General features: G+C 44.5%; 1 protein-coding gene across 1 annotated transcript in view; it reads right to left on the reverse strand.

Moving 5' to 3' along the window:
- Nucleotides 1-1,040: 1,040 nt before the first annotated feature.
- Nucleotides 1,041-14,854, reverse strand: part of rps6kc1 (ribosomal protein S6 kinase, 52kDa, polypeptide 1) — an 89,208-nt gene continuing 75,394 nt past the window's right edge. The window contains exons 15-16 of the mRNA XM_002934688.4: nt 12,229-12,324; nt 1,041-2,350 (exon numbers count right to left, since the gene is read on the reverse strand). Coding sequence (XP_002934734.3) covers nt 2,240-2,350; nt 12,229-12,324 — 207 coding nt within the window. The 3' untranslated portion in view covers nt 1,041-2,239. The remainder of the gene's footprint in view (nt 2,351-12,228; nt 12,325-14,854) is intronic.

Here is a 14,854-nt window from a genome sequence, read left to right on the forward strand (position 1 = left end):
CCGTGGGGACACTGATTCAGGGAAATTATTTATTTTCCCAAATATTGTGTATAAGGAATTTGGAGGAGTTTCTTTCCTCTAACACAGTGATCCCCAACCAGCGGATCTGGAGTAACATGTTGCTCACCACCACATTTGATGTTGTTCCCGGTGGCCGCAAAATAGGTGCCTATTTTTACATTTCTGGTTTGGAGACAAGTTTTGGAAGCCCAGAGACTCAGTTTTACTCCAAGCAGAACCTCCTGCAGGCCAGCAGCCCACATGGGGCTACCAAATAGCCAATCACAGCCCTTATTTGGCCCTAAAGAACTTTTCTCATGCTTGTGTGGGTCCCCAACACTTTTTACATCTGAGTGTGGCTCAAAATGGTTGCCCTAGAGTCCATACTGTTAAACTTAGTGACCAAAGAGGCCTTAACCTTATAAAGGCCAATAGGAATCAGTTGAGTGAGGAGGCTACATTGCAGTCGAGGTTCCTGCATAAATCATCAATATTTCTTCATTTCCTTTCTTTGGAAGCCACTCCGATACCCGGCGGACTACATGAGTGACGGACTCATTTCTAAAGATGAAAATTTATTGGCAAGCGACTTCTGCTGTTTGCTCGCTACTCTAATAAGATAATTATTAGTTGACAGAAGGTTTGAGAGCAAAGCTAGGCTGCTGAATTTCCTCGGCAATATTTGCCTCGCTGGGGCTCCCAACAGAACTTCCCTTCTCACAAATAAAGACAATGGATTTCGCTGCGCTGAACAATGTTGTTTTCCAAGCAAACTGCTCCGCTGCAGGACACGCTGAACCTGCAAATGTATTGTAATGTCATTCTTAATGGGAGGAAAATATGTTTTCATGTAATCATCTCATTTAGCGCCGTTACCCTGAAGGAGCGGCAGATTGTGGATACGCACACACGGAAGACATTAAAATATAGAGACACAGGTATTCAGCACAGTGGAATAATCAGGCGGGTCATCCAAAGGTTTCCACCAAATGGCTCACTGAGACTGATATAACTGGTTAGCGAATGAACACAGCAGCATCTCTACAACCAATAAATGTCTTTATTATAGTCTAATTGTTGCAAGGTGTCATTTAGTTCTAGTTTCACCTATTAACCCCTTGCGTGGGAGAAGGGTGTCCTTTGCATACGAGATCCAAAGCAACAGGGGAGGGACTTGCATCACAGGGGGCCCCTTGGTGGGAGAAGGTAGATAAAAGTACAAAGGGCATATTGGATTGTGCAATGGATAAAATGTATTTTCAGTATATACACAGGACGTTCAACCTGCAGCATTCTGAAGCGTTCTAGGTTCCGCATTCCTATTTAATGTCTGATCTAGCCCTTGGATTCATGTTAAGCAACAGCAAAACATTCTATCCATTTCATTCTCTCACTACACTTTTGTTCTACTGTAAATCTTGGTATCCCTCGGATTCACACCAAGCAACAGCAAAATGTCCCATCCCGTTCATTCTATCTCACCACACTTTGTTCTACTGTAAATCTTGGTATCCCTCAGATTCACACCAAGCAACAGCAAAATGTTCTATCCTGTTCATTCTATCTCACTACACTTTGTTCTACTGTAAATCTTGGTATATCTTGGATTCACACCGAGCAACAGCAAAAAATCTATCCTTTTCATTCTATCTCACCATATTTTGTTCTACTGTAAATATTGATAACGCTCAGATTCACACCGAGCAACATGCAAAATGTTCTATCCCGTTCATTCTATATCACCATACATTGATCTACTGAAAATCTTTGTATCCTTGGATTCACACCGAGCAACAGCAAACATTCTATTCCTTTCATTCTATCTCACTATACTTTGTTATACTGTAATTATTTATATCGCTCAGATTCACACCGAGCAACATGCAAAACATTCTATCCCTTTCATTCTATCTCACCATACTTTGTTCTACTGTAAATATTGATATTGCTTGGATTCACACCAAGCAACATGCAAAACATTCTATCCCTTCCATTCTATCTCACCATACGTTTTACTGTAAACGTTGATATCTCATACTGTAACTTGAGTAATGTTGCTAGGTCAACAGAGAGGTGTGTAAGTGAGAAACGCACAGCACTGTTTGCATCACTTCTCCCCAAGTAGGTCAAATTCAGTGGCAAAACATTATTAGAACCTTTGCTCTCATTGCTCTTCCTATGTACGGGTCCAACTGAAGCGAATGACTGTTCCTATTTAACGACACGTAAAAAAAAAGTTTCATCTTGCAAGCTCCGCCCAATCGACACCAGCAAAGAAAGGATGAGATTTGATGTCTTCAACTCCTGCAACTCCAGCACCAAGTCGCTCCATTGGGTTGAACTGCAAAAGCTGGAAGAGAATAACGCGCATTAAGACAAAAACAAATAAGGCTTTTTATGGACGTTAACGGAATAAAGACTTCTATACTTTTTACACGGTGCCCTGTCCGTTCAAGTTCTTGGGGTGCCAGTCCATTTTACAGTGTTCCTCCTCCCTTGGCTGAAGTTTTGGGGCTTGGCGGCCAGACCCGATATTTTGTTTAGTGCAGGGGTTGGGCACCTTTTTGGCCGAGAGAGCCATAAACACCACATATTTTAAAATGTAATTCAGTGAGAGCCATACAATATGTCTGGCCGTGGATGTTGCCGGGCAAGGTGGCATGGGTGCCAAGGATGCCGGATGCGATGCAGAGGAGGACGTGGCCTGCGCTCGGCCGATAGAACACGTCTTCTATCCGCTGAGCGCAGGGGCAAGGTAGGGTGGGTCCCAAGGATGCCGGAATATGGAGGAGGGCGTGGCTTGCGCTCGGCAGATAGAAGACATATTCTAAGGCTTAGAACACGTCTTCTATCCGCTGAGCGCAGGGGCAAGGTAGGGTGGGTCCCAAGGATGCCGGAATATGGAGGAGGGTGTGGCTTGTGCTCGGCAGATAGAAGACGTATTCTAAGGCTTAGAACACGTCTTCTATCCGTTGAGCGAAGGGGCAAGGTAGGGAGGGTCCCAAGGATGCCGGATGCAGAGGAGGGCGTGGCTTGCGCTTGGCGGAGAGAAGACGTTTTCTAAGGCTTAGAACACGTCTTCTATCCGCTGAGCCCAGGCCATGCCCCCCCATTTTTTTTTATTAAAGATTTGGCAGCGAGCCAGATGCAGCCATCAAAAGAGCCGCGTCTGGCTCCCAAGCCATAGGTTCCCTACCCCTGTTTTAGTGGATATGCCAACTTTCAGCCTATATGGGCTACATTTCTATGGACATTACATACCCCCCCGCATACCCAAACGTACTAATGTTTCCATCTGACGGGGACATATTGGCAGAACCTCAGTTAATCCTCCCCAAGGGCAGTCGGTACCAGAATACCGCAGGGCCTTTAGTCTCGCGCATCTTTTGATTTGATATTCTTATTGAAATATAGAAAATAAAAAAAGAACTGATACACAAACAAGCCATTAAATTGCAAAAACCCAGCTACACAGAGGCTACTGAATGAGCTTATTGAATAAACATTCAGCATCAAATAAAGGAATTCAGAGATGTCAGATGCATTTGCTCGTGCCGTCTGCTGCAATTACGGCACATTAACACTTTCTATAGGCAGGTGGGGAGAGAGCGGCCGCTCAGCGGAGCAGGTTACATGGACATCACACGTCGGCTGAACTGTATTCTATAAGGATCTATACAATGTACAACTCATAGATGGAACACACACATCTGCCAATTCCTACAGAGCTGCCTTCAGGGGCACTAAACAGGGGCAACAGCCCAGGGACCTCCATATAGTGAAAGTCTGCTTGTTGGCAAGAAGAACTATAGATAACAGCTACAGCAGGGCTACATGGGGACAGCAGCTTTTCAATTTGAAATTTTAGCAAGTATCTGGTTACTAGGGTCCATATTACCTTAGCAACGAGGGAGTGGTTTGAATGAGAGGTTGGAATATGAATAAGAGAGGGGCTGAATAGAAAGATAAATAATAAAAAGTAACAATAAAATTGCTTGGCTGATGGGGTCAGTGACCCCCATTGTGACAGCTGAAATCAAAAAGGCAGATCATTTAAAAAACTATAAGATTTTTTAAGTCCATTCAAATTTTTTTCAAAAAAGTTGCAGAGAAAAAAACACTGCTTTTCAGAGATTTACTACGCGTCTAAATGGCTAAAATCCAACAATTCGACAGATTTAACTTGTCGAGACTGTGCAGAAGTCAATGGCAGAGGTCCCTCGAGTTTCGAAGCTTTCCAGATTTCGATTTTTTGGACGCAGAAATTTGTCCGAAAATTCGACTTTTCGAAAAAGTTGCATTTTTTGTGGCGACAATTCGAAAAAGCTGAGTTTTTGTGACTTTTCGCGATGGGACTTTTCCATGCAACTTTTTTTAAGTAAATATTAGACATTCGGGAAAACGAGTTTAGTCAAATGAGAAAAAAAAAAAAAAAAAAAAAGAGAAATTATGGAGTTTTAGTAAATGTGCCCCGTGAAGGTGAACCACCCCTTTAATGCATTGTAACCGCCCATAGTCTATCCGACAACCTCTGCTTGGTCCCCATTAAAACATCAGGGTCTTTCCACTCAAATCCTGACTGCTTTTGTAGGTATTCCAGGGGTGGAACTACTGGGGGTGCAGAGGGTGCTTCCACACCCCACTGGGGCCTGCTGGCTGCTCACGCCGATGCGAATAGGCCTCAAGGCAGGGTTGGACTGGGTGGTGCCCAGCAGGTGCCCCCGCCGGCTGCGTCCCCTGCACCCCCTAACCCCCCCTCCTGCAGAGCTACCCTAACCCTCCGCAAGTGCCCCCACTGAGCCTTCCTAAGCCCCCACAGGGTCCCCCCACCCGACGTCCTCCCCTGAGCAAATGTAAATTTAATGCGTCAGGGGAGGAACAGTGGGCCAGGGGAGCGCCAGTAAGGGTCAGGTCAGGGCTGCCGGCGGCCCAGTCCGACCCTGCCTCAAGGGGTGGGGGCCCGGGTGCAGGCTGTGCAGCTGAACCCCCACCCCGCTGAATGCAGTATGTTATTCTGTGGGTACCCAAACTGGGGCAGAATTCATATTAGTAGCATAGTCCAATCGGCCGTCCTACACACATACAGGCCCCTATGAGAACGTGCTCTATAAAGTATAAAACAGAGAAATCAGAGAGCCAGACTTTGGAAACTACAACTCGTGCCCCCAAATCTACTACTTTGTGATTCAGTCAATAAATCCTCATTATATCAAAGCAGAAACAATATTGTGCCAATCCCGCCACATCAGAGAATAAACACTGGTATTAGAGAGAGTCTGGATGAGTCGGGCAGAACTTTCCCTGCTCCTGAAGCAGACATTCCCCCTGGACCTGTCTGTGACATGTGTGAACCTCTCGGTGGGTGGAAAAGGAAAAGTAAAACAGACAAAGTGCTGCTGCCCTGCTTGTAGACCCCCTTCCTTTTCCTGCCGAGGGCTTCCTGGCAGCGACGACTCTCCACTTCCTTGAATAATCACAATATAAACACAAATATGGTTCCCTGCAAGCGGCGGGGGTCTCCCCAGTGGGCACTTTGATGAGATGTTATGAAGCCTAATGAAGTGGCCAGGTCGCTGGCAGGGCAAAGGTTAATTTGAGCGACTGCATTATGTAAGTTTATTGCTTCTGGTTCAGCAGCCCAGGTGGCTACGAAGGGATTCGCAGCAGACGCACCCCCGTGACCTTATATACAATGGCACAAAGGCTTAATGCATACAGGTTCCTAGTCTATAAGGGATGCACCGAAGCCATGTTCCTGGCCGAAACAAATACAAATCCTAAAAATCAGGTGACTTTTTGTCACATAAACACGAAAGTTGAACATTTTTCCCATTTTCCCAAGATTTAACCCTTCCAAAACCTAATTAGTTAGCATAGGCCAATTAGGATTCGGATTCAGTTCGGTATTCGGCCGAATCCTTTACGAAGGGTTCGGCCGAATCCAAAAAAGTGGATTCTGTGCATCCCTACTGTCTATTACACTAGAATATAAACTGGGGGGCCGGCGGAACTCAGCTCACTGCACCGTAGGTCAGGAACCAATCAGCATGTAGGTGGACCTGATAGGGAACTAAAGCCTGCCTCTGCTTGTGTGCTGGGCTGTGATTGGCTACTCCTTTCCTACTGTGCTTCTGGCAGGAACCATCGGAACACCCCCACCCCTCATCTGAAACATGGACGGGGACCATAGCAGATCTTATGGGGAGCTCCAATTAATGGGACATTTTTAAAGATAAAGATTATTTTTAGCCCAGAGTAACACCAGCACCATATATTACTAATTATTGCCTACCATACCGGGGTTCATTTATACTATATGTCTCCTTTAACAAAAAAATACCTACTTTTTATGCAGTCAATAAAGTTAGTGTTTATCAATCCAGGGGATTTGTGTTAACCCTCTGGGGAAGGGGGGCCCCAACTCCCCACCGTACAGATAACAAAATTTAGCAGCAGGGAGAGAGGAATTCTGGGGTACACTAACGTCTACTCGTTATTTATTTGCATCCCAGTAATCCTACTGACGGCTAAAAGGATTAACTCTATGCAAATAAATGAGGACAATGGATGCCTGCACCGTATCGCTTATTACTGATCTCTGCTCTTGCTTCCAATGTCTGCCTACAAATGGGGCATTTTTATTAAATTAAAAAAAATAATAATTCTGTAATCCGGAAACCCATTCTCCAGAAAGTTCTGAATTACAGAAAGGCCATCTCCCATAGACTCTATTTTTAAAAGTTTTGTGTTTGCTTCAGAAACATTACTAGAGTTTATATAAACCCTGGTGTGTAGCCATGGGGGCGGCCATTCAAAAGAAGAAAAGGCACAGGTTATACAGCAGCTAACAGATAAACCCTGTAGAATACAATGGTGTCTTATCTGTTATCTGCTATGTAACCTGTGCCTTCTCTCCTATAGTAGGGTTTCTGTAGCAAACACCCCAGCTGTACCGGTGCAGGAATGGCTGCCCCCGGGGCTACACAGCAGGGTATTTATATAAACTATAGTAGGGTTTCTGTAGCAAACACCCCAGCTGTACCGGTGCAGGAATGGCTGCCCCCGGGGCTACACAGCGGGGTATTTATATAAACTATAGTAGGGTTTCTGTAGCAAACACCCCAGCTGTACCAGTGCAGGAATGGCTGCCCCCGGGGCTACACAGCGGGGTATTTATATAAACTATAGTAGTGTTCCTGAAGCAAACACCCCAGCTGTACCAGTGCAGGAACGGCTGCCCCTGGGGCTACACAGCGGGGTATTTATATAAACTATAGTAGTGTTCCTGAAGCAAACACCCCAGCTGTACCAGTGCAGGGCCGCAGTTCATTATATTTCAATTACATTAAAACACTTTCATTTTTTGGTGTTACTGTTCCTTTAATGACATGTACTGTAGATGACAAAATCCCCAAATTCTCTCTCCTTCCGAGACACCCAGCCTCTCTGGGGTACCAAATCATGTGCCCCCACCTACACCACCTCCTTACAAAAGATTCTTTTCTTGGCGCTGCCCCTTAGAGCCCGTCACTAGACTCCGAGATGGGACGTGCCAAGTGCAGACATAATGGAGCAGGGCTGCCATCAGAGAGAATTAGTAATACATAGTTGTCTGAACGATCCCGTCCCAAATCGGGTAACGAAGACACAGATTATCCGTATCCCCCCCCCCACTTTGCACATCTATACAGCCAAAAACCTGCTCTGGGCACAGGAGAGAACGGCAGAGGGAATTCTTTGCGCTTCTATCCCTCGTTTCAATGCCAGCCCTGTCAGGATCTCGCAATGTGCCAGCCAAGATCAGGAGCAAAGTGCTGACTCCGGCAAAGGCACCTGGATCGAAGGCTGTCTCTTTAGAAGTTCCGTGTCAAAGAGGCTGGCGTCTGACAAAATGTGCTTTTTAATATTTCATCACGGAAGGCCACATATCACTGAGGGGAGGCCTGTATCTCCAAACCAGCTGTTCACAAACCCAAACAAGCAAAGCCGGAGATCCTTTCAAATGCATTTGTTTTATTCACCTGCATAAATTGTTCATTTGATCCCGAATGTCAAACACAAACGAGCCTGTGTGGAATGCTGATCGGCCTCCGCGCCACTCTCCTCGGATGGGTGAAGTCATTCTTGAAGCCTGATGGGCTTATTAGATAGAAAGGGCTCGGCGCTGGGATCCCTTGCAAGGCCAATGAGGCAGAACATTAGCCGGGACAGAAGTTTAGAAACTCTGTAAGCAAATCCCAGGGAATTCCTTCTTTCACTTCTCTGATGAAACCTTTTCGGCTGGATTGTTGTTCTCTCTCTCCAGGCATTAAAGGGATATTATAACCCCCACAATATGCCCACTATTACATTGCTAAGCACAGCAAATTATTTCTTCCTATGTAGGGCAACCCCAGCCCTTTAGCAGGGAAGATCTGTGCCCCCAAAAGTGCCCCAGTAGCCCCCCATCTTCTTTTCTGCTGATTCCCTGCACATGTTCTGTGCTGCTGCCACTTACCTGAGCTTAGGGGCCCACTCACAATATACTGTATATACAGAATATAAATGTCACAGTATAACCTGAGCTTAGGGACCCACTCACAATATACTGTATATACAGAATATAAATGTCACAGTATAACCTGAGCTTAGGGACCCACTCACACTATACTGTATATACAGAATATAAATGTCACAGTATAACCTGAGCTTAGGGACCCACTCACAATATACTGTATATACAGAATATAAATGTCACAGTATAACCTGAGCTTAGGGACCCACTCACAATATACTGTATATACAGAATATAAATGTCACAGTATAACCTGAGCTTAGGGACCCACTCACACTATACTGTATATACAGAATATAAATGTCACAGTATAACCTGAGCTTAGGGACCCACTCACAATATACTGTATATACAGAATATAAATGTCCCTATATAACCTGAGCTTAGGGGCCCACTCACAATATACTGTATATACACAATATAAATGTCACAATATAACCTGAGCTTAGGGACCCACTCACAATATACTGTATACACACAATATAAATGTCACAATATAAGGCTGATATTAAAAACAGATGTATTACTATATGGCAGCTCTGAAACCAGTGCAATTAGCATCAGAAATGAATAATCAGCCCTGTAGCATCAGCCTCTATGACAGACAAACCTTATTTTCTGCTTGATAATTTGCTACGACCCCTAAGCTCAGCTTCCCAACAGCTGCCCAGGGCCCACTAAGCATGTGCGGTGCCACTGACACTCCTAACAAGATCCAATGTGGGGAGCTCCTGTGACAACTTTTAAGTACTGGATCATTACTACTATAGAAATACTGAACCTTTAGGCTAGTTTAATAAATTCTGTATATAAAATATGGCATTTCTAGTCATATTCATTTTTAGGGTTTAGTTTTCCTTCAAAGGCGAATAAAAGCCTAAAAATGTTAAAAGCTAGAAATGCTGTCTTTTAAACTGAACTTTCTTTACCAGCTGATAGGCTCATCATCCCTACAACATTAATGTTCAAAGCTGTCACGTGAGCCCCATCTTGCATTCAGTGGCACCGCACATGCTCAGTGGGCTCTGGGCTGCTGTTAGGAAAGCTAAGCTTAGGGGTTGTTGGAAATAATCCATCAGAAAAAATATATTCATAAAAGCTGATGCTACAGGACTGATTATTACATTCTGATGCAGAATGCTAATTTACAAATTAAGTTTTGGTACAGTATTAGGACAAATCTTTCACAAAGGATTCAGGGTTCGACCGGATCCTAAAATAGTACTTTCGGTGCATCCCTACTATAGTTAAAGTGGTGTGATAAGATCCATTTAAATAAGGTCTGTAATTAACACATTTAACCTCAGCACAGTGAGTTCAAGGATGAATGAAGTGCTATCAAAGCAGAGTAGTAACGGAGAGGGAAAGGTGAATTTGTAGATTTTGTAAATTCATTTATCTTGTATTCTTGCATTTCCCAATGGCGGCGTGTCAGTACGCTTTTCAGTACGGGTATGGGACCCATTATCTAGAATGCTTGGGACCTGGGGATAAGGGGTCTTTCCGTAATTTGGATCTCTTACCTAAAGTCTGCTAAAAACATTATTTCAACAGTAATTAAACCCAATAGGATTGTTTTGCCTCCAATAAGGGGTAATTATATCTTAGTTGGGATCAAGTACAGGTACTGTTTTATTATTACAGAGAAAAGGGAATCATTTAACCATTAAATAAACCCAATAGGGCTGTTCTGCTCCCAATAAGGGGTAATTATATCTTAGTTGGGATCAAGTACAGGTACTGTTTTATTATTACAGAGAAAAGGGAATCATTTAACCATGAAATAAACCCAATAGGGCTGTTCTGCCCCCAATAAGGGGTAATTATATCTTAGTTGGGATCAAGTACAGGTACTGTTTTATTATTACAGAGAAAAGGGAATCATTTAACCATGAAATAAACCCAATAGGGCTGTTCTGCCCCCAATAAGGGGTAATTATATCTTAGTTGGGATCAAGTACAGGTACTGTTTTATTATTACAGAGAAAAGGGAATCATTTAACCATGAAATAAACCCAATAGGGCTGTTCTGCCCCCAATAAGGGGTAATTATATCTTAGTTGGGATCAAGTACAGGTACTGTTTTATTATTACAGAGAAAAGGGAATCATTTAACCATGAAATAAACCCAATAGGGCTGTTCTGCCCCAATAAGGGGTAATTATATCTTAGTTGGGATCAAGTACAGGTACTGTTTTATTATTACAGAGAAAAAGGAAACCATTTTTAAAAATGTGAATTATTTGATTACAATGGACTCTATGGACGATGGCCTTTCCATAATTCGGAACTTTCCGGATAATGGGTTTCCGGATAAGGGGTCCAGTGTCAGTGCGGGTGTCAGTGCGGGTGTCAGTGCGGGTGTCAGTGCGGGTGTCAGTGCGGGTGTCAGTGCGGGTGTCAGTGCGGGTGTCAGTGCGGGTGTCAGTGCGGGTGTCAGTGCGGGTGTCAGTGCGGGTGTCAGTGCGGGTGTCAGTGCGGGTGTCAGTGCGGGTGTCAGTGCGGGTGTCAGTGCGGGTGTCAGTGCGGGTGTCAGTGCGGGTGTCAGTGCGGGTGTCAGTGCGGGTGTCAGTGCGGGTGTCAGTGCGGGTGTCAGTGCGGGTGTCAGTGCGGGTGTCAGTGCGGGTGTCAGTGCGGGTGTCAGTGCGGGTGTCAGTGCGGGTGTCAGTGCGGGTGTCAATCCCTGGTGGGAGCCCTATCCATGAACATGCGGTTTGTTATTGTGTAAAGATATATTTCCTCCAGTTTCCTGTGTCGGTCCCCTCGATGTTCAGGGATGACCTCTTCTTCCAGCAGTCCCCTCTCCAAGAAATAAACATCCTTCCTGGCCTTTGTTGTATCCTTTCATGTACTTAAAGGTGTCAGCTCTTTAACCCAATGTCAGGCTCATAAAGCCAGGCCTAACACTGCAGCCCTGCACTCAAGAGAAGGGAATTGAGGCTATTAGGGCGTTTGGTAGTTGGCCCGGGGGCAGAGCAACTAGGGATTACTAACAGGTCCAGATTGGGGATTCAAAATAGGCCCTGGCTTTTCAAGTAAACAGAGGCCCAAATAGCCCCACCGCCAGCCTAAATAGTGACTGTCTGTGGCAGGGATCCCCAACATTTAGATGGAAAAAATGTTGGGGAGCAACACAAGCATGAAAAAGGTTCCTGGGGGTGCTAATAAGAGCTTTAATTGGCTACTTAAAAGCCCCAATGTGGCAGCCTACAGAAGACTCTGTTTGGCAAAATACATAGTTTTTATGCAACCAAAGCTTGCCTCCTTATCAGAAATTTAAAAATGAGCACCTGATTTGAGGCCAATGGGAGCAACATCCAAGGGGTTGGGGAGCAACATGTTGCCCTCGACTCATTGGTCTATGGCATCTTACAGCAGCCCCTCTGGCATTTGCCAGAATCCACAGATTCCCAGTCCAGTCCAGGCCTGACTACAAATTTACCAGCAATGTATACCGGCCCCAGCCTTGGCTAGTATTTTACCAGCTAGGCCAGTGAAATACCGGCCACGGGGCAAGTGTATCTGGTCTGTGGCACCGCACAATAACCCACTCAGGTATAGCACAACATGTAAACGTATAAACTTATCCTGCACTGAAATATCTGAATTCCTTTTTGGTTCCTCCATATCTAAGGAACAGCAGCAATGTGACAGAGAGGATTTGTAGCGGTTACCTGCTGCACGAGAGCACGGGCTTCCTTGGACACGTACTCGGGCACGCTCACAGTCGTGTGGGTGTTTATTCCTGCTGGGTGGCACTCTGCCAGGGCCTGAAAAACAGATGGGGGATATAATCAGCCCCCAAGGGCACTTATTTTTCACTTTTAATAGAAGTCATCGTTCTCTTCCCCCAATACAAGTCATTCTTGCACTTTGGCTGGCTCTGTATATTAATGAAGCTATTGATTCCCCCGCACTGTGTGGCTATAGCCATAACTAAGAAACTATTCATCTCTAGGAAAAAAAAAGGAAAATAAAGTAGCATCCTTCTCTGGGTTACAGCACATTGTGGGGATTTTCTATACTGCGCAGAAATGGGAAGGTGAGGCGGCACTAGGCGTGCATTGAGAACAAGGTTAGTTGGCGACATGTGATATCATATAAGCCCTTGTGCACAACAATGGCGCGCTTCTCTGGAGTTATATACAGGGGATTAAACAACAAAAGAATCGCAGGGTAGAGATGAGGCAAAGAAGTGTTCTCTCATTACTGACATGTATTACTTATATAGCATGAGTTCAACCTGGCAGAGAATTCTGCAGAGGCAGCAGCAGTCGTTCTGGTGAGCAGCAACAGATGGCGCTGTTTTATTAACTGCAGGTGTATTTCCACTAAAACAAGTGAGAAAGCACTCCCCTTTTGTAGTGACAATGTATACAATGCTGGCCTAGGGGCAAGCGTCTATACAGAACACAGGGAGCCATAGCAGCTCACTGACCAATAGGGATAAACTCACCACCAGTCAATCACTAGTGTTCTAGGGGCTCCACTTTTTGTTATACAATGGTCTATTCTTAGCAAGTTTTCAATTGGTCTTCCTTTTTTATTTGTTATAGTTTTTGAGTTATTTGCCCTCCTCTTCTGACTCATTCCAGCTTTCAAATGGGAGTCACTAACCCCAGCAGACAAAAAACTATTGTTTACTGTTTACTTTTTATTATTTATCTTTCTATTTAGGCCTTCCTCTATTTATATTGCTGTCTCTCTTTCAAACCACTGCCTGGTTGCTAAGTTAAATTGGACCCTACCAACCAGCCACACTCCCCGCTCTAAATAGTGGAAAGGAGGTTATGGCTAGCCTAGCAGTGAGGCAATGGCTGCTAAGGCAAGGCTAGAGCAGTATTTTGGCCCTGCAATACTTTTTACAGACTTGGAGTAAGTAAAGAAAATGACATGGTACTGGTAAAGGAGTGCAGGCCCCTTAAATCTGTGCCCCCATATTTTCATGTAGCCGATCTGAATTCTTGCTCCCTAAAATGTACACAGTGCAACGTGGCATTATGGGCCTCATGAGTCTGGAACCAAAAACTATAATAAGACTATATTGGGAAATATGGCTAAAGCTTGCAGACACTACACAGTGGACCTGTACGAAAGGGTTTTCAGCACAAATACAGCATCTACATTTATGTCTTCACTCCTTGCCCGCACACTGACACTAATGGCAATGCACACGTACAAGGGCCAGTATTGGCCAAGTCATTTGCTCCCTGTGAGTTTTATGTTCTTTGACTCCAGATCTGAAGGGTCTGTTCTTGCTTATTGTTAAATAGCACATCCGGAGCAATAAGATTACACAGCAGCCCAGTATACACATATACACATGTACAGCACCTCTAGCAATGTATAATGCATCTGTATTGGCTGTAGGCTGCAGTACCTTTGGGCTTGGTTCTGAGATAAAAAGGTATAAAGCCTTTGTTAGATTTAGTTGCCCTTTGAGCTTGACTTTATTGTCTGCCAATCTGACTCTATTTATCTTTAAAAATACATTTGCCCCGTCAATACGTTGTAGAGGTGCGTACATATGCTCCAAATATCCATGCCTGTAAATATGGCAGCCTATATAACTTTGCATTAGCAATGAGAAGAAAGGGATCCAAAAATGCTTGCATTCATGAAAATATCTTTACAGTAAGCGCCATAAATCTGATAACCTTACCCTTCATCTTGTGTCCCTATATGTTTTAGAGGCGACCCAGAAATAGAAGCTGACCTGCTGGTACAGCTGAAATCCAAAAAGTGTAACCTAAGACGCCTTGTATGCACTATATTAACTGCTATCAAAGCACAATCATTTAACTGTGTGGTGCCGACCTCCGGGGAGAGCTGTATGGCACACTCGCTCCTATGGGAAAGACTCCCTGCTTCTGTAAATGTTTCCATAAATTATCCCCCTTACGTTATAGATTATCTATCTGCACCCTCTTTTATTTCTGTCACAAGCGAGCACTGCCATAGTGATCATCGTCAGAGCAGTTAAAGAACAAGAAGACAACCACATTTTAAATATTCTGATATCCTGCATTCAGGTGGCTCAATTGTCGACCTTTAACTTGCAAGGCTGGCATTCCCATACAATCTACAGTCAAACTTGCAGCCGCCATGTTGGATCCTCTGGGCAGAGTTTCAATGTGCATCATTGGTGACTCCGCCATGGTCCTGGGGGAATGGAGCATGTACCGCCCTGCATTATGGAGAGCTGCTTTATGCCCAAGTGGGCATATATAGGCTGTGAAGGCACCTACACATTGGCCAATTAACAATAATCTGCTTCTACAGCCAATGGCCAAAATGAAT

Source organism: Xenopus tropicalis, chromosome 5 (genome assembly GCF_000004195.4).
Source record: "Xenopus tropicalis strain Nigerian chromosome 5, UCB_Xtro_10.0, whole genome shotgun sequence".
NCBI classification, from domain to species: domain Eukaryota; kingdom Metazoa; phylum Chordata; class Amphibia; order Anura; family Pipidae; genus Xenopus; species Xenopus tropicalis.